The sequence below is a fragment of the Bombyx mandarina genome, chromosome 12 (assembly GCF_030267445.1).
Source record: "Bombyx mandarina strain Sakado chromosome 12, ASM3026744v2".
Lineage (NCBI taxonomy): Eukaryota > Metazoa > Arthropoda > Insecta > Lepidoptera > Bombycidae > Bombyx > Bombyx mandarina.
Genome location: NC_143219.1, coordinates 8,198,443 through 8,224,034, shown reverse-complemented (window position 1 = coordinate 8,224,034; position 25,592 = coordinate 8,198,443). Strand labels below are relative to the sequence as shown.

At 38.0% G+C, this 25,592-nt stretch overlaps 2 protein-coding genes across 3 annotated transcripts in view; one reads left to right on the top strand and one right to left on the bottom strand.

The window, feature by feature from the left end:
- dsf (nuclear receptor dissatisfaction) overlaps positions 1 to 21,458 on the top strand; it is a 39,480-nt gene extending 18,022 nt beyond the window's left edge. Inside the window, exons 4-10 of one of the 2 annotated variants that reach the window (XM_089731908.1) lie at positions 11,671 to 11,834; positions 12,560 to 12,730; positions 13,929 to 14,039; positions 16,117 to 16,356; positions 16,823 to 16,904; positions 17,472 to 17,577; positions 20,037 to 21,458. In XM_089731908.1, the coding sequence (XP_089588034.1) occupies positions 11,671 to 11,834; positions 12,560 to 12,730; positions 13,929 to 14,039; positions 16,117 to 16,356; positions 16,823 to 16,904; positions 17,472 to 17,577; positions 20,037 to 20,238 (1,076 nt within the window). In that variant the 3' untranslated portion in view covers positions 20,239 to 21,458. Of the gene's footprint in view, positions 1 to 11,670; positions 11,835 to 12,559; positions 12,731 to 13,928; positions 14,040 to 16,116; positions 16,357 to 16,822; positions 16,914 to 17,471; positions 17,578 to 20,036 lie in introns of both variants that reach the window. The other variant, XM_089731907.1, reaches the window with a different exon arrangement.
- A 62-nt stretch (positions 21,459 to 21,520) lies between these two features.
- Positions 21,521 to 24,687, bottom strand: mora (cysteine and histidine rich domain containing protein). Its single transcript, XM_028182003.2, has 6 exons — positions 24,393 to 24,687; positions 24,130 to 24,266; positions 23,787 to 23,989; positions 22,967 to 23,183; positions 22,018 to 22,212; positions 21,521 to 21,854 (listed from the first exon to the last, which is right to left on the bottom strand). Exons 1-6 carry the CDS (start codon positions 24,469 to 24,471, stop codon positions 21,633 to 21,635), a joined length of 1,053 nt encoding a protein of 350 aa, XP_028037804.2. The 5' UTR covers positions 24,472 to 24,687; the 3' UTR covers positions 21,521 to 21,632.
- Between the last annotated feature and the right edge of the window lie 905 nt (positions 24,688 to 25,592).

Below are 25,592 nucleotides of genomic sequence, written 5' to 3'. Positions count from 1 at the left end.
ATGATCCGTCATGAAAACTCAGTGTCGCGAAGACGCGTCGCCATCGGCACCGGAGACGACAAGGGGCAAACTTTTCAATTACAGCCATGTCGTGTTACCCCGCAGCGGGTTAAATTAATTCTCTCCACTTCACAAAAAGATTCACCTTACCCCACTGCGCCCCTGCGGATCGACAGCGGCCACGCTAACCTTTTTCGATTTTTCCCTGGATACAGTCGAGACCCGGCTCGTAACATGTTGACGTTTCGCAATATTTACTTTTAATTTAACGGTTCGCGCGCTACGTACTGATTGTACAAGAGCTTGCTCGCTTTATGTTTTTTTGTTTAAATTCGAACCAAATTAATTAGGGAGAAAGGTTAATTTACATACCTGCCTCTATTATTTTTAATGTTCAAACGCAATTAATTTATTAATCATCCGTATTGCGGTTTGTTAACAGCGTTAGTTAATAATAAGTTCGAGCAGATATCATATAAAAACTAGTTACTTGAAACGGGGCTCTAGGATATTAATAATTTATTACGAAACTAAGCCCCCTGTTACGTGTTAGGCGTATCGAAAGCGTATCAGATGAGGATCGGCGCTTTCCGTATGGATCAGTACACGTGTTCAACACCTAGAACACCGGTCACCGCTCTCGCACGACGAAGGGATGCATCGGGGATCGAGGGGAGCGCAATTGTTCTATAATAGCTATTTTAGTAACGCTTGTAAATATTGTTGCATGTTTGTAAAGTAAAGAGCAGTTCTATTGTCTGTTAAGATGGTCCAAGTTTCAAGAATAGGTAAATTATTGTCTTAAAAACACAATTAAAACCTTTTCTACTTATCATTTCTTATATATCATAATTCTTTGTAAGTCCTTATAAAACCATTTTTATTTATTTCTGTAGATTTGTTAGACTTGACAACACGTAGGTATGTCCAAAGTGATATATTTAATATCTATTGAGTACATTGATTGGTAATAAAATTATTTTGAGCATAAAAAACTTACTAGTAACGTGTCAATCAATGTTTTGATAGTACTTTGCCAATTGATCCTAAACCAAGAAATTCAAAATCGTTAAATAGAAAGGTCCTATCTTTTATCCGATCATGCGATTTATTTGGCGCTCGCGTGTTTTCCTGATACATAAACTAAAATATTACCTATATTTTGACAGTGCAAGTGATTCAACCCTCGCCCCAGGGGATGAATCTCACCCGTCTAATTTCATTTTAATGTTGTCCGTGAACAAATTACTGCAATGTCATAACGAATAAAACTAAAATCGTTTAATAGCATAATCTGTTGCACTCTGTTTAGGGTATTTTTTGTTATGTTAGGAGATTCTTAATTAATTTCCGAGGTGTAATGGGCGAGTTAATAGCATTACACATGAAACTATTAGTTGGGTTTTAGTGAATGCTGTTGTCTGTTTTGATTAAATTTTAAATTGATTACGTTTTACAATAAAGATTCATTTAAATATGCAATTAGTGATCCGCTTAGCCGAAATTAATTACCTTTTAAATTACTCCGGCTATTAAATACAATATACTGCATTCGCACCTAAAACTCTTAAAGTTGAACTATCTCGTTTGTTTTGAGTTAATTTCCAAACTTTTTGATGTATAAAACAAAGTTATTTATAGTGGTGGAATAAAGCGGTACAACGCTTTTCCAACTTGTTCTGAGACTCGACGAACAAAAACCGCGACACCAACTTCAGACCAACTTCGTGAAAAGACGAAGTTTTAACCAAGTTTTGTACGAGTGAATTTAAAACGCAAAGAAGAAATAACTGGAACAGAAAAACATATAGGTAATTAATTTCACAAAGTCTTCGAAAAAACGAAGATATTAACAAAGTCTACCAATGCGGAAGATGGCAGCTCTACATTGTTGGACATCTATTATACGAGATGTTTGTCCAAGTGCGAACGGACCCCTAGGGTGGAAGGTGAGTAAAAACCTGGATATTTCTCATATTTATGTCGGTGCACTCGAAAATATTCTCTGAGGTTGGTAGTCCTCACTTACTAGCTTTAAAGAGATAAGTTCCGTAGATGTAGTTGCGGTAAGGAGCAAATTCGCACGCAGGTGTTTGAGAGCGTGGGAGGGTGCCCACCTGACGCGCCCCCTCTGCCTCTTCGCTGCCCTCCGCCCTCGGTGGCTCGTTAATGATGATGTGCTCAGCCAGCAGACTATTTCACTTCTGAATACATCTTTCTCACTTTTGATGCTGCATCCTTGTCTGCTGTGGATGTTTACTCGCTTTGTCCCTTTTCATTTATCGCTCGCCTGGTCGCATCCACCTAGTCAATTCGGCAAACGCGTATCTACTTTGTGTCGGAAATGTAATGGAACAAATGCGGCTGGAATTAACGTCGGAACGAATGTTGGAACACGGGGTCGTTCTCTCTCCACGGATATTTTCCACGCGATGATTTTGATGCCCAGATCTCTGAAGTATTTAATGTTTTTTTTTTTTGTGTGATATCCGTAAAACAAAATAATAATGTAGGTAATAAAAATAAAATGGATTTCTAGTAAATGTTTCGATAATTTCATGTTTTCCCTTCGTTAGCGTTTTAGTGTTTAGTAAATGCCATTTAATTTGGAATTTAGGTACCTCTACTAGGTACTTACCTTAATTTATTTCAACAAATTTTAGCTATGTGATTTTTAAATGCACTAATTCAAGTTAGGCTATGATGATTGTAAAATCAGCTTGCTTAACAGCAATACATTTTAAAGTTCAAATCCAAAATAATAAGTTTTACGATAAGTTCAGTCTTTAAATAAACAACAGCGGTACTTTCTGCAGTAAATAGGTCTGTACAAACAAAAGATTTATATAAATCGTTACCGTGTTAACTATCGTCACTGAATTTGTGTCATTTCATTTTAAGTGATGCAAAAAATAGATTGTTTAACATCTTGATCCTTGTGAATCTGTAAGGGGTTCGCCTCTTGGCGTCGACAATTGCTGCGTCATGGCCCTTATACTACGAAGCTAACCTTCATCAGACCAGCATTGTTCCGAGATTTGTTAAATTGAAATGTTCGTTAGTAAATAAGTATAGTCACATCATATTATAGTGATGTTTTGGAAATGAAACAAGCACAGAAGATAAAGATTAATTCGCGTTCTTGTGCACTTGTAGAATTTGATAAATGTAATTTTAAAGTAACTGAGTCTTGCTGAGCTGAAATGATGAATATAGCTTAAAATTAAATGATGATTTTAATTAGTAATTAATTTCAAATACTTCAATATGTAGTCTACTACATCTATTCTCTCTCTATGTTCTATCTTCTTATGTGAGGTTCTCTATTATTTTTTAAGCTACCTAATCGTGGGTAGCCTAAGGGGCTATTCCAGCTAGTCACGCAGGTGAGTTCACGAACTCAACCAGAGAGTTTGCTAATTATGACCTTAGCAAGAGCAGTGCTTTGTTGAATTTACCACCGGATCGTTTCCAGATCGGCTCTCTATTGATTTGAAATATTCCGTTCAACATTGTGCCATGAAGATTTCTTCTGCGTTTTCTACGTTGCCAAACGGAGCCTATTATTAGACATTCTTCTTCAATTTTCAATTCGTGTAAATTCGTTTGCTCTTTATTTGGATGATTAATATCTATATGTGTATATATTTAAACGTATATAAGTATGTATATTATATAAGTATCTGGTTCCCATAGTACAGGGAGTCCTAATTGGGGGTTTAAAAACCGTGTGCGACTTGGGCTGGGTTATTATTATTATAACTATTTCGAACTCCAAGTCGACTTTTTATTTCAGTTTTGTTCACATGACCGAGACATTCGATGTTCTGGTTTCCAATTGTTTGTCAAAATCAAACAAGAATTTAACTTTTCCTCATTACTTATGTTGGAGCGTGGTACGAACCGGTATAGGTTGACCGTTGAACAGAATGCTTTCTATCATCTGACGTTTTATTCACTTTTTGTGCAGAGCCCATAACTTAAAAGCGAATATTGTTTAATTAGTGAATTTTAGGACATTTTTGAGTAATATTAAATGCGTTTCTGGCTAAGATAGAGTACAAATTATAGGCGATGGCGTCTTGGCGTATGCTGGTCAATAAACCTTTTGACCGCTCACCAATTCGGCTTCGTGAAGCTTTCATAGGGCAGGCGGCGAGCGGCCAGGATTATTGGGTCATTAATCACCTCACACCGCTGTCGACGCGTTGGTTGCCTCCTCGTCTACCTAATCCGGTGAGAGATGTGTGTGGTATCGATAACGAGAGTATAACATCACTTCTGAAATTAAAATGAGTAACAAAATGTAAAAATTATTAGTTATTATTCGATTCCTTTTTGATAAACTGTTAAATGTAGTAGTTACGTATTCGTAAAATCACGATAGACAATTTTTGAATTTTATCAAAATTTATTTATCTATCCTCAAAATGAATATTGACACTTATCGAATGTCAAAACATTGGTTAGGCTGAATATTATCACAGGTGCTAAGAGTCGTAATCTTATGAAGCATCAGATAAAAAAAGCTCAACAATTCGTCTTATTGTAATACTTGTATGTATACTTTTAAAGGTGGGTGGCGCATTTACGTTGTAGATGTCTATGGGCTCCAGTAACCACATAACACTAGGTGGGCTGTGAGCTCGTCCACCCGTCTAAGCAATAAAAAAATGCACATTTTTTCTCATTTTTAAGTCTTTAGTTTAATTTTTCAATTTTTCACAATAGAAGAATGGTTTTGACAATTTATTAATAAGAATAAATGACCTGGAGCTAATATCTCCATCTCAAGTATGTATCGATAATTCATTACGCAAGTGTAGGCTTTACTCCATTAATATATTTTGAACCTTTTACCGATGGTAGCGAAGAATTTATTAATAGTTTATTATTATTATTTACTTATAAAGGCACAATAACAAGCCCTAAAACGTTGAGTTTCTTCCTTAATTGTGTCACTGTGAATACAAATTCTTGTATCAACATTGTGCAAACAAAAATACTAAAGGTAACTTTTAAAAAATAAATAAAAATGAAAATGAAGGTCCACATCACTATGATATCGACCGCATAGTTCCATTTACATTCGCTTAACTAGCGAACCATACTTACCCTGCAAGCGAGAAAAATTAAATCTACTCGAGTGTCCATATAATTTGAATATTGATTGATCTACCATACCTACTATGGATACATAAGACTGAAATTTGACTATAACTATATATACGCGTCTAAATCAATGACAGACTTAGGCTTGATGCCGCCCTAGGCCTGTTTATCGCACCTCTCTTGATGTTAGAATAAATTTTATTAATTTTGATCTAATATTGTAATTTTAATTTTAAAATTCCTTTTTTTTTTATAAAAATTAGTATGAACTCATTTTCAAAGCAGACTGTCTTTACTTTTGTTAGTCTCTGAAATTTTGGCATTTCAAAAATTTTGCCGGCCCTCAAGTCATGCCGCCTTAAGCCCGAGCCTCATGGGCTTAGGCGTAAATCCATTACTGGTCTAAATCAATATTCAAGAACACTCGTAATCTCCCAATATATTGCATGCTTCACTTACACATATGTATGTATATATTATTACTCTGCATCTTTTGCTTTTTTTTTTTTTTAAATCTAAGCTGATAGCCTGGAGCGGCTATTCCAAGGTAACCGTAACTAGTAGGTGAGCTCACGGGGCTCAAACCTGACGACGATGCTAACACGAACCCTAGCAAGAGTCGTGCTTCGCAGAATCTACCACCGGATCGGAAACGCGACCCACTGAGAAGATCGGGCAAGAAACTCAGTGGGCTGTGTCTGAGAGTTAATTTACTCGTCGATCCCTTCGTCGCAAGCGACGGGTTCGACGACAACGGTGACCGGTGCTTAAAGTACCTAGAAGCACCGTTAGTGGATCGGGGGGATCCGAGATGACGTGTTTTGGGCGACGTCGACTGCTTTCCATTCTGTCCGCAGGATCGGGAATGTCATCTTTTGCGTCTTACCCATCAAAGTATGCATAGATTATCTCGCTCACGACTCGGTCGTGCGCGGACGTGCTTTCCGATCCGTTGCTCGCTTGCGATCTGCGTCTTGGAACTCACAGTTGTGCGCGACAGTGTAGTGGCCGTGAATACATTCTCGTTTACGACTCGGTCGTGTGTGGACGTGCTTTCCGATCCTTTGGTCGCTTGCGATATGCGTCTCGGAACGCACATTTGTACGCGACAATGTAGTAACCGTGAATACCCACCCCATACCAACTGTCTTTTTCAAGGCAAACCAATCGCTACGATCAGGCTTCCCGTGGCACTATCACGGCTAGTGATTTCTTAAGCCCTTCCCAAAACAACAGTCTTTTTCAAGACTAGACCCCCGCTCGGTATCCTAGAACCCGGCCAGAGTAGGGGAGTTTCCGCGGTCAACACTACAACCAGACACGCGGCGCCACCCCGAGGACGCCTGACCGACGGGTCGTTGAGGTGATAGTCGACGACCAACGACGCCGGTCTCCGCGGTACAGCGACCCTACCAGGCCGCCGGGGCGATGCCGCTGGTATTTCGGGATACCCCGCTGGACCAGAACCAGCCTGCCGGGTCGGAACGCGATACACCGCCGACCGGGTTGTTCTTTGGCAGTATGCTCGGCGACGACAGTAACGACGACAATGCGGCCCGCATCGCAGCCCGCAGCCGCCGACGCGTCGTCCCGTCCTCCAGGTGCCAGCGCGCTAGAGTCACGGTAGCGTGCGGCGCAGCCTCAACCCCCTTAGGTCGCCCCGTGACCATCACCGGGAGGAGACTGCCTCCTCATAGGGCAGATAATGCAACCTAACTTAACCCAATGAATGTACAGATTTATTTTGAAGAAGTGAAATAAAATTATTGAACTAGAAATTATAATCACCGGTTCACGCCAAAGAAAACATTTTTTTTTATATTTCTGTATTAGTTTTAAACAAACATAGGTATCCCTACATCGCTTAAAAGTTAAACTGAAGTCGTAATAAATTAACACACGGATCGAACTTGTGGCCTCGCGGCTTATAAAAACATGTAAGTATTTTTAGTTTGTGTATGAACTACGTTTTTGAAAAACATGTTTTGTTTGCTTTCAATTCGACGGAGCGAGGGGCTTTTTACCGATAGATGTTTGAAGTTAAATCTCCCTTAAACGCTTGAAATGTGATTCAGTGATCGCCTTTTTGAAAGGAGCTTAAGTAACGACTTTATTGTGTCAGCAGTTCCTACTTTGGAAATTATTACTGAATGCCTCTCTCAATAATTTTACAAAATATAATTTTGGCCCCGCTTAAATTTCAACTTCACTGTTGAATCTAATGTTAATGTCTACGCTGGCCAAATTAAATTATCTAGTCACAGCATGCTTTTTTATACAATACAAAATATTAAAAATATTTCATTTGTTTTTATACAAACATTTGAAATGCACCCAAGAAAATACTGCCACATGTTTTCTCAAAATAAAGTCTTGTTTCTACAAAACGGGAACTTAGGTTATAACATAAATGACGTTAGTAATTTTGAATTTTATTATTAGTAATAGCTAATCTTTCAATTACAGTTGATAATCTTTGATTTACACAAAAACCAAAAGAGCTTTGCCTCCATAAAATTACTATTTTGTCATAGTGTCTTAAAATAACAAAATGGGAGTGCTATTATCTAACTGCTAAATATTTTTTGCTTAATGCATACCTAAGTACGAGTATATAGATGAGCTAACTCTCGGCTCGTATGCTATTAAGCAATGACCGGAGTCTTCAGACATGACAACGTGAATATCGCCACCTATATTGAGTTATATCCTATCCGTATAAAGATATATAATATATAAATTACAACTTTTTTTCTATCTAATCATTGATAGCCTAAAGGGCTATTCCAACCGAACCGGTAGATGAGCTCACGGCCTCAACTAGAGATCGCTAACACTAGCCTTATCATGAGCAGTGCTTCGCTGAATCTACTACCGGATCGGAATCGCGACTCCCTGAGAAGGTCGGGAGAGTAATTCTATCATTGTATGCTTAAAAAACCGTATTGCTGTGTTAAGTTAAATTTTCAGTTTACATTTCACCAGCCAAAGCTGCTTTTGAATTTTTTTATGCTTTTGAATTATTATATTACTTTTTTTTTTACAATTTTTGTAAATCTGGGCAGTTATTAATACTATTTTAGCCGAAAGTGCGCAACTGTATAATAACTATTTCCGTCCTACTCGAATTGTATAAAATATTGAAAATAAGAACGGAATAGAAACAAAAAATCTGTTACCTACCTAAAGCGTACAAATAAAATAAAATTAAAAGCTAAAACAGAGGTGAGTGCTCAATACACGGTCCGGTAACACAGCTCGCGATTTAAGCCGCATCGAGTAACCGTAGCGTACGTATCTCGTCGCGGGAACAACAGCGTATGCGCCGCCATGTGCGGACACAATGGCCGCATTCCCATGGAATCAGCCACGATAAGCTGATTGCGTGACGTCACAGTGCCCCGCGCCCCATGCAAGTCCGACATGCAACTAAATACATTTTCGCATCCCCTAAGTTAAGGATTAGTTTTTGTCGAAATTAATTTGCTTTCTATACTCGCTAAATTGATTAAAATTAAGGTGTTGAATTTTTTTTACCTACAATTATAACAAAATGAGGTCCAGGCATAATTTTACAAATTAAATACCAACAATTGTATTTTATAACAATTCACGTATAATTTTCGAAATCATTTAAACCTCTCACTATGTAGGTACTCATGTAAGTTAAGTCTGGCATACATCATACTTCTTCTTCTCTAAAAGACCAAGATAGTGATAAAATTGTGAATAATTCACAGTATAACCCTTCCATTTGGCCACTATCGAGAGGTGCCTGCCACTCCGACCCCAATCATAAAGGGTTGTATCGCGTAAGCGGTTCTCAGTTGCATAATCCTACGTGTTAAACAACGCTGCGCTACATCGATATCGTATAGTGAAATTTGATTCGTGACTTTTCAACAGAATTCACTGTTGTTCATTGCTGTTTTCGACAGTTGTTGACCGCAAATTTTACGGTGATATTATCGATATGCGAAAAGTAAACGTAATTATTTCGTATTAATCGTTGTGTAATTTCACGTTGGCAGAAAGAGTATTACTATCCTAAACATAGTTATACCTAGTCAGGTCATAAATTCTGTCACATGTTTAATGTAAAATAATTGAAACAAGTTTATTCATTATGTAACCATTCATATACCAAAATGAACTTAATAAAACATAGATTCTTATGACACTAAAGTTTATTCAAAATGACCTCCGTGATTTTGAATACAGGCCTTCAATCTGCGCGGCCAGTCGTCTATCGCAGCACGAACGAGTTCCATGTTAATATCGGCGGCTGCCTTAATCAAGGATGTCTTGAGTGACTCCAAATTGGGATGAGGCTTTGAGCACGCCTTTTCCTCCAAGTGTTGCCATATCTTGTAATCTAACGGATTCAAATCTGGACTGGAGGAGGGCCAGTCTTCGTGCCAGATGAAGTCGATTTCACGCGCCGCCAGCCAGTCTTGTGTGCTCTTCGCTGTATGAGCTGGCGCCGAATCTTGTTGGAATACCCAGTGCCTGTTATTGAACATGGTATGAGAAACAGGTTCCACAAGGTTCGTCAGGACTGTATTTTGATACACAACTGCATTCGTTTTTACACCTTTCTCACAAAAATGTACCTCTGTTAAGCCCCAATAAGAAACTCCCAACCATACCATGAGCGAGGATGGAAAATGACCTCGTTGGACACGCGGAATACGGTTGCTCGCTTCTTCACTACTGTGTGCGTACACCTTATCATTTTGTTTGTTGTAGCTCTCTTCTACGGTAAAAAATTTTTCATCCGAAAAAAGAATTTCCCAAATTTTTTTTCCCGCGTACCGCTTCAACAAAGCGCGGCATCTCTTCAGTCTCAAGTCCATTAGACGAGCATTCAAACGATGTCCTGTTTTTCTTCGATATGCCCGAAGCCCTAAGTCTTCATTTAACACCCTTTTCACCGTGGTTCTGCTTAACCCCATCTGAAGGGCCAACAGTTTCTGCTTACGTTTGGGATTTCTTTGAATTCGCGCCTTCACAGCTTTTATCACTGCTGGAGTCCTAACAGACCAAGGGCGACCACTTCTTGACCTGTCATCTACACTAGAGTCTTCATTGTATCGTTTGATGGTACGATAAACGAATCTTTTATATTCAAAATTTTCAGTATGTTAAAAATTTGAATTGGCGCGTAACCGCAACGATGCAACGCAATAACTGCAACACGCTCATCTTTAAGCGTCCACTCCATATTTAAAAACGAGTAAAATTCTAAAAGTATACATTTTTATTTTCATGAACAATTCGGAATTCGAATTCAATAAACTTTTTTGTGGCCAGCATTCTAAAAGAAAAGTTTTTACTGTGTGACAATACTTATGACCTGACTAGTTATACTACGAATTGGTTTTAAATTTTCGCAGCTTTAAACACTATAAATACCTACTTATTAAACGGGTCCTTACCACGATTTTTACATTCAATAAGTTCCCGATATTTCGGCCCTGTTGCAAGAACCATAATCACCATTAAATTGAAGACTACGGGTATGATATTAGACGCAGATGCATCTGTCTACCCTTCTTTTCGGGCAGGGGGCCGAGCATCCTAAGAGGTATCTGCGCCTAGGGGACCGCCGAGGGGTATGTGGGATTTGACGGTCTGCAGATGTTGAGGGCAGACCGAGGACACAAGTTTGGGTCCTACCGCACCAAACGACTCCCCTTGTACTCTCACACCCGATGTCTGATCTCCACCCGGGGTCAGAACCCGGTCAGAGTAGGGAGGTTCTCGCGGTCTACACTACAACCAGACTCAAAACCTGCCTTTTTTTTTTCCGGGCCGGGGGCCGAACCTCCTACGAGGTCCCCGCGCCTAGGGGGCGCGCGGGGTATGTGAGACTCAACGATCTGCAGGTGTTGAGAGCAGATCGCGGGCCCAAGGATTTTAGGGCCCACCCACTAAACGACTCCCCTGCACTCTTACACCCGACGTCCGATCTCCGTCCGGGGTCAGAACCCGTTCAGAGTAGGGGGGTTCCCGCGGTCAACACTACAACCAGACACGCGGCGCCACCCCGAGGACGCCCGACCGACGGGTCGTCGAGGCGATAGTCGACGACCAACGTCGTCAGTCTCCGCGGTACGGCGGCCCTACCAGGCCGCCCGGGCGGTGCCGCTGGTGTTCCGGGATACCCCGCTGGGCCAGAACCAGCCTGCCGGGTTGGAACGCGATATACCGCCGACCGGGTTGCTCTTCAACAGTATGTTCGGCGACGACAGCGACGACGAAAATGCGGACCGCATCGCAGTCCGCAGCCGCCGACGCGCCGTCCCGTCCTCCTGGTGCCAGCGCGCTAGAGTGACGGTAGCGTGCGGCGCAGCCTCAACCCCCTTAGGTCGCCCCGTGACCATCACCGGGAGGAGACTGCCTCCTCATAAGACTCAAAACCTGCCTACCCTAAGTCAAGTGCGTTTTTGGGTGCTACCGCAGAAACTGTCGGTACCGTAAGGGTACCTATATTGTTGGGCCGACTCATCTAGATCCAGAGGTGATTATAATATGGTTGTATTCTTTTCCCAACAGCAGTCCAACACGAGCGTGGCCCTCGTAAGCCTAAGTTGCACGCTGGAGCGTTGAGCTCGCTGCCACCTCCGTCGATGACGCACGCTCACAAGCCGCAGATCCTCAAACTGTCACCGCCCTCGCCGTATGCACCACTGTCACTTCCACAGCCGCTCAACTTTCAAGTGAGTAGGAAATATCTGCTAAAATATCCTAGCATTAAAAAAAAGCCCGAATCATTAAAATTACATATGTACCCCTTTTTAATTACCCGTTAACTCCGAGGGAAGTCTGTTTTTACCAGTTTTACTGGTGGTAGGATATGTTATGAGTCCGCATTGACAGGTATTACGACCCTACCTATTTCTGTCGTGAAGTAGTAATGCATTTCAGTTTGAAGGATGAGACAGCCGTTGTACTGGATATTATTCTAGCCTTCTCTAGCTACTTATACTTCTGCTACTTCGTCATCCATCCGTTTATTAAAATCATATTTACTATAGTATTTATCGACGATTGTGTAGGTATTTGGTAGGCAGCGGCTTGGCTCTGCCTCTGGCATTGCTGAAGTCCATGAGCGACGGTGACCACTTACCATCAGGTGGGCCGTATGCTCGTCTGCCTACAATGGCAATAAAAAAAAGGTATTCGTATTTTGGGTTATTAGTAGACGGATGTGTTTTGGCCTATGCGGATTGGTATGTACTATTGATTTTAATGCGACCTCCTTTTTCAGTATAGCTTTTCACTCTGGTAAATGGTACACCGCGATTTCATTTATCTAGTTATGCTTGCATTTTCTCCACGACAATTGGAATTATCATTAGAATAAAAAAAAAACGTTTTAAATATTTCAAATACAACGTAGTAACGAATCGATGTCAGTAGTACATATACAATATGTCTACAGTTCAGTTTAAGCGGTATGAACGAGCAGGCTCCGCTCAGCGCGGCCTCGTCAGCTGGGTCTAGTGCCGCTGGCACTGGCGCCTGTAGCCCGTTACCGCTCGTGCCGGACTCGTTCCTACCACCACCGCCTCCTGGACTACTACACATTTTAATGTCTACCGATAAATGTCATGTAAGTCGGCATGATCTCAATTATTTGTATCACAGCTGATGGCATTAACTAGAACAGGGCTGTCCAAACTAAGTAGGTACTATTGCGGGCTAATTAAATTTAGTACAAAAGCTGGAGGGCCGTAGAAAAATAATAATCTCAAAAACTAAATACTTTACTACTTTATAGAACGTTACAAGAATAAAAATAAATTATGCCAAATATTGATTTTTTTTTTTATTGCTTAGACGGGTGGATAAGCTCACAGCCCACCTGGTGCTAAGTGGTTACTGGAGCCCATATACATCTACAGCGTAAATACCGCCACCCACCTTGAGATATGAGTTCTAAGGTCTCAGTGTACCCTTTTTTTTTATTGCTTAGATGGGTGGACGATCTCACAGCCCACCTGGTTTTAAGTGGTTACTGGAGCCCATGGACATCTACAACGTAAATGCGCCACCCACCTTGAGATATAAGCTCTAAGATCTCGGTATAGTTACAACGGCTGCCCCACCCTTCAAACCGAAATGCATTACTGCTTTACAGCAGAATTAGACGGGGTGGTGGTACTTACCCGTGCGGACTCATAATAGGTTTGACCAATAATTACTAGGTATATGTTTTGACAAAGAATTCTATTATCCAAACGATTTATATCGAAAACTATTTTCTGATTAAAACATGCGTCGCGAGCCGTTGTCTGGACAACCCTGGTCAGAATCATCATCATGAGAATTCAACTAGAAAATGGTTTTAAATTAAAAGTACGAGCGTATTACGAATTGTACCTACTGAAAAAAACAATAAATGTCGCTCGTCTGCCCTCATCTGAATAACAATTCACTGAATTTGAAAATTGTCTTTTTACTAGTGGCTAGTATTGACATGACCTTAAACTGACCCTTGACTATCAGTTTGAAAATAGATTTAAGCCTCCCATAATTTGATAGATAGGTTAGTCGCATTAAACTTAACACACATCATATTATCTCAGGATCGATCCGCATGCTATAATTTTACTTCAAATATTAAGTTAAAAAATAAATACTTACCTAATATAAAACCTTTTTAAATGAATGAGTAGGTATCAGTGTAAATAATAATAATTTTTATCTGTATTGTTGAATTATCTAATTAACATACTTAGTAGGTGCCTACCTAATTTGTGTTCTTGAACTCATTATCAAAAATAACATTGAAATTTTTCGATATCAAGGAACTCATGTGGAGTGCCAAGCAACTCCAGCTTCAAGGCGATCCCACGTTATTACGACCACCGCCCAGTGCATTTGGTGCTCCTTTAGCCCCAACATGGGAACTTCTGCAGGTAACCTCAACCTAAGCATTTCTATTCTGTGGTTAGGCACCGCGATTCTGTATATTTCTACTCACATAGCAGCCATGCGTCCTAGTTTAAGGATAGAAAAACCATTGTACAATCATGTATAATGTATGCTATGTGAGTAGAAATATACAGAATCGCGGTGTCTAAGCACAGAATAGAAATGCTTAGGTTGATAAACGCTGATGCGTTAGATAGGTATATAAAGCCGTTATAAATGGATTAAATTTCTCAAATTGCACGGCCGTTTTCACACTGTGTTTTCCATAGACTCCGGCGACCAATTAATACCAAATATACCGCTCGACGAGGCATCAAGGACAATAAAAAATTTACGTTTCCAAAAACGAAACCAGGTTCGAATAGAGACAAGATACTTATCTATTTAATAATATGTATGTAGATAGCATGTATATTTCTCATAAGAGGGTACAATAACGTGCGGTCAGACTTGGAAGAATACGAATAAGAACCGATTAAAAAGACAGGAAATCAAGAATTAGTAAAAAAGTTAATCAGCCCTAATTATTCTTTTCTAACCATGTAAATAACTTTAATACTCCATTAATACTAGGTAAACAAAACTAATAAAGGTATCATTATTATGTTAGGTATTTGTTAGAGAATAGCTTTGTGAAAAGGTAAGGGGAAGTGCCATGTTCTGCAGTAGGTAGCTTTTTGACTCAAGGGGGCGGTCGCGAGTTTACGATTGGTCGACATTGGGGTGACTTATCGCCTTTACTTGACTTACCCCGCCCAACAGATGTAATGTAAAACGTAATTTAAAACAAGCCCATAAAGTCTACTTTTTAATGCAACTTTAATAAGCCAACGCTTGTTGATGAAACTGCCCACTTTTGTCTGCATTAGTACGAGACATGAAGACAAATCGTTTCACTAGATACTTCTTGACTGCAGTAGAATTATCACTGAGGCCTAATAAAGAAATCTCTTGAAAAAATGCAAATGATTATTGGAATATTATTATACAGTAGGCAGCGGCTTGGCTGGGTAGGCAGCGGCTTGGCTCGGTAGGCAGCGGCTTGGCTCTGTCCCTGGCATTGCTGAAGTCCATGGGCTATGGTAACCACTCATCATCAGGTGGGCCGTCTGCCTACAAGGGCAATAAAAAAAATACAGTATAAAACGAATTACAGTTATGGAAAACTAAGCATAAATAGGACTTAGGGTGGATTCGACCAAACTTAAATTTATACTTTTTTATTTATACGAGGAATAACCTATTCCATGATTTTAATCTCGAGTAAATCTATTGTCGTTTTTCCACGTAAACGAGAGTATACTTGGTCTAGGAATAACAATACGCGAATAGCAGAGTGAATGGTGAACAACAATAAAACCCGGCAAATAAATGTTGTTGTACAACGGCATAGTGTAAGAGCATACATAGATAGCGTCAACTCGATTTTGCCGTATTTTAGTCTGAAAAAGTAGCTGTGGTGTAGATAGAGAGAGAGAGAAAGTATTCTTTAATGTATATACATACCAAAAAACAAATAAACAGTTCGATACATTATCAAGATATCTAGCTGTCGAACGTATTAATTTTATTTGTTGTTTGTTTGAGGGAGTTGTCAAGTTTTGTCGTGTGGTTTTTTTTTTTCGTTTAAACGTTGCATTATACAATGCCAGACTATTAATAATAATTTAGTGCATTGCGTTGATTTGAAATTAAAACAGAATAAATATTTATGAAATGACAGAAATCAGATGATTGGACTGACTGACGCCATTACTTTATTCTAGGAATAGCTCCGTTATTCCGTGCGAAACGGCGGTATAGTAACAATTCCCGAATGGCTCACTGTTCTTAGAATTGTAGATGGTAAAACGTAAAATTAATTTAGGTACTCTCGATTAACTGACGAGTTATTCTAAGAATAAGATTTACTCTTGTTTGATCAAATCGACCCTTAGGTACATATCGAATACCTACCTACGTTCCTACCTATAGAAAACAATTGAGAGAGAAGTAACAGTTAGTATCTATAGTTAGTTATTATTGAAATGGGAAATGATAAATCATACATAACGAATTCAGGAAACGAGTGCTCGTCTCTTATTTATGGCGGTCCGGTGGGTGCGGTGCTTGGCGCCCTTCCAAGCGTTATCACCGTCAGATCAACTGGTTCTACTTCGAGCGGCATGGAAGGACTTGTTCTTGTTGCACTTGGCGCAGTGGTCGGCTCCTTGGGATCTCGCGCCGTTGTTATCGGCTCCGGCGGCCAGGGCTCGCCTGCCCCCTGACCCGCTGGCGGATTTGGAACTTAATACTTTACAAGTAAGCACTTACAAACGGTTGTTTTATAAATAAATAAATATAAAATATAAAACTAAAAAATATAAAGATTTCAGACCGATATTTCGACCGATTCAGATATTTATGCAGATGTTTTTTTTATTAAATAGTAGGTAGGTACATTTTAATATTACCTATCTACCAACTGTTATATTTCGTTGGTTCAAGTGCCACAGATAGGTACCTATCTATGATTAAAACTACGTTTGCTATTATAATAACTACCTATAGTCATTTTATAGATTCAGACATTTCGAAAAGTTTTCATAGCAATAACTTTATGTTCTCAATGTTTCGAAAAATCTATTTATTATTCACTTAAGCACTTACCTATATACCTACTAATAGCAATACAGTCGCATTTTGATTTCTTGAAATTGAAAACCGATAATTAGGTTGTGGTGGTATATTAACTACATATGTTTTAGTAATATACTTTTTTTTGTAGGAGATTTTATGCCGATTTCGTCAAATAGCACCTGATGGCAGCGAATGTGGGTGCATGAAAGCGATTGTACTATTTTCACCAGGTGTGTTAGGTATTTTATTTTTTTATTACATTTAGATTATTCTTGGAAACGTTTTGAGATTCTGTAATTAATTCTGTACCTATTATTTTCTTTGTTATATGTAGTTCGCACCTACCTACTATTATTATTTAGTCATATTATCATACATTACTATTTAATAGGTACCTACATACTTAGGTATTACCTACCTACATTATATTCTAATACTACATCAATTCCTTTGTAGTAATGGTTATCGTAATAAAATGACAGACTTTTATTACTTCTACTTTATATCAAGATTACCTACATACAATAAATTTAAAAAGTCAACTTCACCGAAAGACCAATTTTTTTTGTACAAATACAAAAATCAGAACCCGTTAAAGTTAAATAGAAGCCTGTCAGAGGACTTAAGTGTTGTCAATATTGGGTACCTATTCGGGGTTTAAGTCGTCTATTCCTGTTTCGTAAATGCGTGTGTTTCCAAAGGTAACTCCTAAGACGTAAAGAGTGACAAACGTCTAATTTATTTCGATGTGATATTAAAATCATAACTTTTAACAAGGTACTTATCTGATTTTACAGATACAGCCGGACTTAGTGAGACCCAACCAGTCGAAATGCTTCAAGATCAAGCACAATGTATTCTAGCAGATTATGTGCGCACTAGATATACCAGACAACCTACCAGGTAGGATGATACTTCATTATTGATAGACACATTCATTACCCAAAATTTGAATTTGTAAAGCCGTTATTACCTAGTCTAATTATTTTCGATTGTTCTTTGGTAACATTTATGAAAATAATGCTTATTACATATTAGCATCTACAGGTATCTTCGTTACAATATACCTACCTAATAATACTTAGTCTGGCCATAAATACTGTTACAATTAAAAATAAAGAAAATATTACATTTCAATTTAGAATCTGTCATTTTTATATGATTGCTCATTGAGTTTTCTCATTTTGGCGCCAATACCTTGTACAATATTTTGCGATATTAAAATGGAGTGGGGTGATAAAGAGAACCAAATCGCTGTGATTGCATTACACAAAGTAGGTATGGAGCCAAATGCAATTTTTAAAACTCTCCATACGCTTGGTATTAGTAAAATGTTTGTGTACCGGGTTATTAATAGGTGCAATGAGACCTCCTCTGCTTGTGACAGAAAAGATCTGGCCGTCCACGTAGTGTTCGTACGAAAAAGGTGGTCAAAGCAGTAAGGGTAAGAATTCGAAGAAATCCTGTCCGAAAGCAAAAGATTTTATCTCGGGAGATGAAGATAGCACCTAGAACCATGTCGCGTATATTTTAAAAGATGACTTAGGACTTGCAGCCTATAAGAGACGTACCTACTGGTCATTTCATAACTGATAATTTAAAAGAGAATAGGGTGGTAAAATCGAAACAACTACTGAAGCGGTACGCAAAGGGAGGTCATAGAAAAATTTTGTTTACAGATGAGAATTTTATTACAATTGAGCAACATTTTAACAAACAAAATGACCGTATTTATGCTCAAAGCTCTAAGGAAGCTTCCCAATTAGTCGACAGAGTGCAACGTGGGCACTATCCGACTTCAGTGATGGTTTGGTGGGGTATTAGCTATGAAGGAGTGAATGAGCCATACTTCTGTGAAAAAGGTATCAAAACATCGGCACAAGTGTATTAAGATACCATTCTTGAGAAGGTAGTGAAGCCCCTTAACAACACCATGCTCAATAATCAAGAAAGGTCCTTCCAGCAAGACTCGGCAACGCGGGCACTATCCGACTTCAGTGATGGTTTGGTGGGGTATTAGCTATGAAGGAGTGACTGAGCCATACTTTTGTGAAAAAGGTATCAAAACATCGGCACAAGTGTATCAAGATATCATTCTTGAGAAGGTAGTGAAGCTCCTTAACAACACCATGTTCAATAATTAAGAATGGTCCTTCCAGCAAGACTCGGCGCCAGTCATAAAGCTCGGTCTACGCAGTCTTGGTTGGAAATGAACGTTTCGGACTTCATCAGAGCTGAAGACTGGCCGTCGTCTAGTCCCGATCTCAATCCGCTGGATTATGATTTATGCTCAGTTTTAGAGATTAGGTACGGTTTGCTCTAAACGCCATGATAATTTGGAGTCCCTAAAACAATCCGTACGATTGGCAGTGAAAATTTTTCCCATGGAAAGAGTGCGCGCTTCTATTGATAACTGGCCTCAACGTTTAAAGGACTGTATTGCAGCCAATGGAGACCACTTCGAATAAGCTTTTTATACTTTAAATTGTTTTATATTTATGTATTAAATTAACACACTGTAAAAGTAATAAATGTTATTTTCAATATAATATTTTTTTTTTCCTTTGTCTCAGTATTTATTTTTGCCATAAATAATTATCTAATAAATACCTATGTACCTACATCTGTACATTTGTCTTTTGTGAAGTTTTACAATTCTTAGTCAATCTTCACTTAAGAAAAAGGATTTTTAACAGAGGGCAGACGTGAGCCTACTTAATGTTAAAAAAATAACTTTATGGACTTTCACAATACCAAGGGCACAGGGAAGACGCTACCCACGCTCATTGATTAGGTATAAAATACAGAAGCTCCCTTCAAATACAGCATTATTCCTACCTATTACTTTTTTAACTGAAATACTTCTTTGGCACTTATGTGAATTGAAAGTCGATGATATAAAAAATTAGATAAACATGTATATAGGTTACAGGTACAACAACCCTATAGATTTAGCCTGCAAGCGAATGTGATACTTAGATACACGTCATCTCGGATCCTCCCGATCCACTAACGGTGCTTTTAGGTACTTCAAGCACCGGTCACCGTTCTCGTCGAACCCGTCGCTTGCGACGAAGGGCTCGACGAGTAAATTAACTCTCAGACACAGCCCACTGAGTTTCTCGCCGGATCTTCTCAGTGGGTCGCGTTTCCGATCCGGTGGTAGATTCTGCGAAGCACGACTCTTGCTAGGGTTCGTGTTAGCAACATCGTCAGGTTGAGCCCCGTGAGCTCACCTACTAAAGTTAGGGTTACGCTGACATAACCTCTCAAGGCTATCAGCTTAGGTAGGAAAAAAAAAAAAAAAAAAGATACTTAGAACACTGACGGAAGGTGTAGTAATCACTTTTTCATTTTAAAAGGTTCGGTCGCCTCCTGCTGCTGTTACCGTCGCTCCGCGCTGTGCGAGCGCGTTCCATCGAGCTCCTACTGTTCCGAGACACAGTCGGCGACGTGTCCGTTACCACACTGCTACACGACATGTACCGAATGCAACCGGCACCAGCGCCCCCATTCCACGCTCCTCATCCCCACACGACAACTGAACATTGTTCATCGCCGTAATTAAATATTCATAGGCATGTCGATAAGATTATTATATTCAACACACAAACATAGTAATAACATTTGTTAATAATCTGTGCGCTGAGGTATGGTTCGAGATGATACCGTCATTTCGTTTTCACCATCGTACCGCCTGCCACCGGAGTAGAGTTCATCCATACTACCATCCACTGCGGTCATCCACAGTGCGTTTCCAGAAGCCTTTTTTGCCACATACCATCCGGCTATGTAATGAGCTCCCCTCCACGGTGTTTCCCGAGCGCTATGACATGTCCTTCTTCAAACGAGGTTTGTGGAGAGTATTAAGCGGTAGGCAGCGGCTTGGCTCTGCCACTGGCATTGTCGAAGTCCATGGGCGACGGTAACCACTCACCATCAGGTGGCCGTGTGCTCGTCTGCCCATAAGGGCAACAAAAAAAATCGAACTCCGCGACGTTATACCATCTAGGTATTCCTGTTCTTTTTTTTTATTGCTTAGATGGGTGGACGAGCTCACTGCCCACCTGGTGTTAAGTGGTTACTGGAGCCCATAGACATCCATAACGTAAATGCGCCATCCACCTTGAGACATAAGTTCTAAGGTCTCAGTATAGTTACAACGGCTGCCCCACCCTTCAAACCGAAACGCATTACTGCTTTACGGAGAAATAGACAGGGCGGTGTTACCCAACCGCGCGGACTCACAAGAGGTCCTACCGCCAGTAATAAGTATTGAGTGTACATGCAGGTCGAAGGTTCGATACTGGCGCGAACCAAGATTATCTTGTAATTGTAATGTGGTCAGTTAGCAGCCTGTTAGCAATGAACTCTAAATATTTAATGGCAGAGGCGGCGCTTACTTTCAAGCTACAAACATCCTCACCTTTTATAAGTTAAAAATAGAATTTGTCACAAGTTGTTAATTAATTTGTAGATATCTCGTTTATACACTGTCTGCAATAACAGTATAATTTCTAATAAAGATAAATAATAGGTAGATATCGGAATAATCAAAAACTTATGTCATAAAAATTAGAAACTCTTCAAAAATTTATTCTAGTCATTCCTCTAAATTATGGAAATTCGTGCTTTATATGAATTAAATATTTAATTCTGTTAAGAGAATTGTAAAGTTTAAAATTTTCGTGAAATCAATTTATTTCTAGTCACAATAATATTATAATGTTCTATTTTAGTGTTAATATAAGATTATAATTATTAAACAAAAAACAAAAAAAAAACCATTGAACTCTTTCTTTTCTTTCTATGAAGGCTCCTCGCTGTTTTGTTTAAAATAAAAATCTTATAAGTAAAAATATGTTTATTCACATTGACTTACATAATAATATGTTAATATATCTAAAGCATTCATTAGCAAGATGTCACAAAATTGCATTTCGAGAGAAAAACCAATACTAGGCAATGTTAACCTTATTCAACGTAATTGTTTCCACTGAACTGAGGTCGACTGAATCGTCTTCCATCGTATTGGCCTGGACAGTTGACTTTTCTTCTACCCTTTTTGGTTCAGTCCTGGGAAAATCAAGCTTGGACCATGAGCCAGGTTCGCCCTTTTTCAATTTTATCTCCACTTTAGTACCCAACATAGAAGCAGAACTTCTTTCGATATTGATAACCTGGAAAACGTTTTTTTGTTATGCTGATATTAATGTATGTATTTTGTGTAACATATTAATTTGGATCATTACTAGCACTATTTATTTTTTAGGCATTTTAATTTGAAAAGTACAATGTCAAATTAGTGACAAGTGAATTGTTATTAACATTTTGTTTACATACCCCTCTTAGTTCAAGATCCAATTCAAAGGCTGCATCTCCTTGCTCTCTAAATATCAATTTAATGTTTAGCCGTATAGGGTTTACCTTCACATAGCTCAAGACTGGGTCATATTTCTTAGCATAAACACTAACAATCACGTGTTCTGGTGTCTGATGCCAATCCCAACGACACTGCACTGTACCAGCATTTGAACTCTACAATTAAAAAAAAACTAATATTTATTAAATTTTCAATTCCCTTTCTAGATGAGCTTGCGCACAAGCGCATGTCCGACTCTGTGTTAAGCAGTGTTTTTTAAAAAATGAGTACAAGTCTGTTGAAGCAACATTCATTCTACTGTTTAAACTGGAATACATAATTATTAATAAGCAGGATAACAGAAAGACTTAAGACTACTTCCAATGACTACAAATATTAAAAATTCGTATAGGTCAAATTGTCTAATAGTTTATCCACCTAGTCTCTTTAATTTGAAATTATACTTAACTCTAATTTGAAAAAACATTTGTTTTTTATTCCTACCTATTTGCTGGATTCCTGCATATGGTTTGGTAGTTGAGCTCACGGGTTTAATGAGAGAATTTGCTAACACTAGCCCTAGCAAGAGCAGTGCTTCACAAATTATACTACCAGATCAGAATTGTAACACAATGAGAAGAACCAGCAAGAAACTCAGTGAGTTGTATCTATACAACATAACGTTAAGTTTAAGCATCAGTAGCCTAGCACCAGCTGGGCCAAAAGTTTGTTTGTTTAAATAGAACAATAAAAATATAGTTGAGACTTAATCTCAGAATAGAAGACATAATCTCAGAAAGTGATCATTGCATAATACAATTGTAGCATTTAATTTTATGAACATAATAACCACTTTAATGGTTCATGATCTATGGTTATTAAGGCACAGACAACAAACTTCTTTTTTTTTTTAATTTATACATCAATTACCTCTTTAACCCATTTATGAGCTCCAGTAGTACAGCCTGGTTGATTTAAAAAGGTATTGAAATCTGTGGTTCTTTTTTGGCAGCAAGACCAAAATTTTAGACCTTCATGAAAAATAGGGCACCCAGGGTGATATGTGCACAAAGACTCATTTGTTTGAGGACCTTCAAATGCTGTGTTACAACCACCATTTTTACAACTTGTTCCAATAGCTACATTTCTGTAAAATTACAAGAATGATTTTGAAAAATTTTGACAAATTGTAAATAGCAAAATAATATAGAAGGGCTTAATCTTACAATTTAACATTAACATAAAATTTCATAAACTCAGTTTTGTGGTTATCAAACATCATCACAGTATTAGTGTTTTGTACAAACAAATAATTTAGTTGATGGTATTCTTATTTATTTTGGGTTCAACTTTCTTTAAAGTACTAAGAATACTAATATTTGTTTTGGTTTAAAACATCAAGTTTTCAGTTTTCCTTATTTAATTATGTTGAATTTGAATACTATTTATTATAATACTAATGAAGAAGAAACCCAGTGTGTACTTAAGTGACAATACAATTGTTGCAACATTAACACAATGTTCAAATCCTGCTGACAGGTACCTGTTTTCCTATCAAAACATACCTGTTCACAAATGTAATCATGTAATAAAATTCAAACCTGCAAAAACTATAATTTGCATTGTTATTAATATAGTAAGCATTGGCATAAGTAAGGATAATGCCTCTTTCTGGAAGTCAAGCATTCCTGTTCAAAGGGAGGGACCGTAATTTAAAAAAAAATGCATTCATTAGGATGGTTAAACATACCCATCTTCAGAGACTGGAGTTTTTTGCTCTGTATTTGGCTGAGAATGTTTCAATGATTCAGCTATGTGTGTTTCTAAGAGCACCAGAGGTGTTTCAAAGGGTGGTCTTTGTAACTGTGGACCAGCAACTGGAGCTCTTACTTCAATGATATCCTTTTTTTCCAATTCCTTGTCAAGCCCCTTTTTAACAGGTTCAACAGGTTTCTGCAAATTTAATCATAATATTTGAATAATTTTTCATACAATTGGATTAATTTTGTTTATGGATGTATTTTCTTTTCAATGTAAGAAAACTATATAGCAACACTGGATCTGAGCTTTTCATTGTGATTGTTTTAACTTACCACATTGCTATGTTTGGATAAGGTACACCCTTTTATGTTCAAAAACTCCGTGAAATCAACACTTTTCTTATTACAACATGACCAGCCCTTGTAAGCATCGTGGAATACTGGATGTCCTGGATGGTGGCGACATTCATCTGTAAATTTATAAATTTGTTATAAGTTACTGACATATATTTTTGAGATTTTTTCAACATTGTTTAAAGTAGTGTATACTTTTCAATATTAAATACGTTTTAGGGTTAGGGAAAAGTCTAGAATACCTTTTTCATTGTCATTTGGGTCAAAAGCTTGGCCACAACCGCGATTATAACATTGCACTAGGTGTTTATCTTCAGGCATATTCGTTATTCAATAGATATTTTACAAACGTAGAAAAAATTACCCCTTTTGCAAATACTCAAATACGGAGTAATACACTGTTCATACAATATGATCGGTCTGAAATTAGAAAATAAATATGTATCATGTATGTACGTATGTTCAAATAGGTTCTGTTTTTAATTCCGGGATAAAATGACATGCCAAATGCCATGTGTTGCTAGCTTAACGGCTTTCTAACTAAATTATTTTAAAGAACCAACAAGCGGAGCTAATAAAAAATAAAATTTAAATAATAATTGCATAAGCCTAGACCTAGCTTCCGTAATTTGATGAATTAAAATTATAATAAGGTGTTAAAATGTAAGTAATAGAGTTTTAAAGATTTCGTTATATTTGTTTAAGTTTTATTAACTTTTACTGCCTTACCTATAGTCAGCAGTTCAAAAACTATTAAGGAAAATTCTTAGTTGTATTTTTTTTATTTTCTCACCATTTGAGAAAAAAATTGAGAAAGATGCTGTATGTCACTAGATTAATTAATGATCGGTTATGTATGACCCCAATTTAATAAACTTTTTTTAATGTTTAGTTATGAATATGAAGACTTCGTTGAGAATATGAAGACTGCCTTCTTATTTTAGATAAGGAAAAACATAGAAAGGCTTTTATTAAACTTTATGCAAATAGTAATATAAAGTAATTTATATAACTTATTTAGCTTAATTAGAAACAATTTAGTTTCCTTAAATTAATACCTACAGTTTTCTCGAATCCCCGAATTTCATAAGTAATCCCGAATTTCATAAGTAAAAGAACATCTCATCAAGAACCCTCAATGTATGTAATTTAAGAAATTTAACAATTTTACGTCAAAGCTAAAATGTGATCTTTTATGACTATTGAAATGATGTACCTACCAATTATTCCTTACTTCAGTGGTTTTATGTAGATTCACAGATAGAAAAGCTGTCATGTCTGTCAATGTCTCTTTACTTTCAAAATTTGTATAGTCTGTACCTGTACCTACATTTCCTAGTGTTCACTGTTCATGTGGGCGTACAAAATTTTGATGAAAATCAATTCTTATGAAAAGCTAGGAAATTGTAAAAACTGTACATTTTCATCTCAGTTAATTAAGG

Excerpts from the sequence above, each read along its gene's own strand:
- mora (XM_028182003.2), bottom strand. The coding sequence starts at position 24,471 with ATGCCTGAAGATAAACACCTAGTGCAATGTTATAATCGCGGTTGTGGC. Across the intron at positions 24,267-24,392 it reads CCCAAATGACAATGAAAAAG|ATGAATGTCGCCACCATCCA; the intron begins GTATTCTAGACT and ends ATAAATTTACAG. Across the intron at positions 23,990-24,129 it reads TATCCAAACATAGCAATGTG|AAACCTGTTGAACCTGTTAA; the intron begins GTAAGTTAAAAC and ends TTAAATTTGCAG.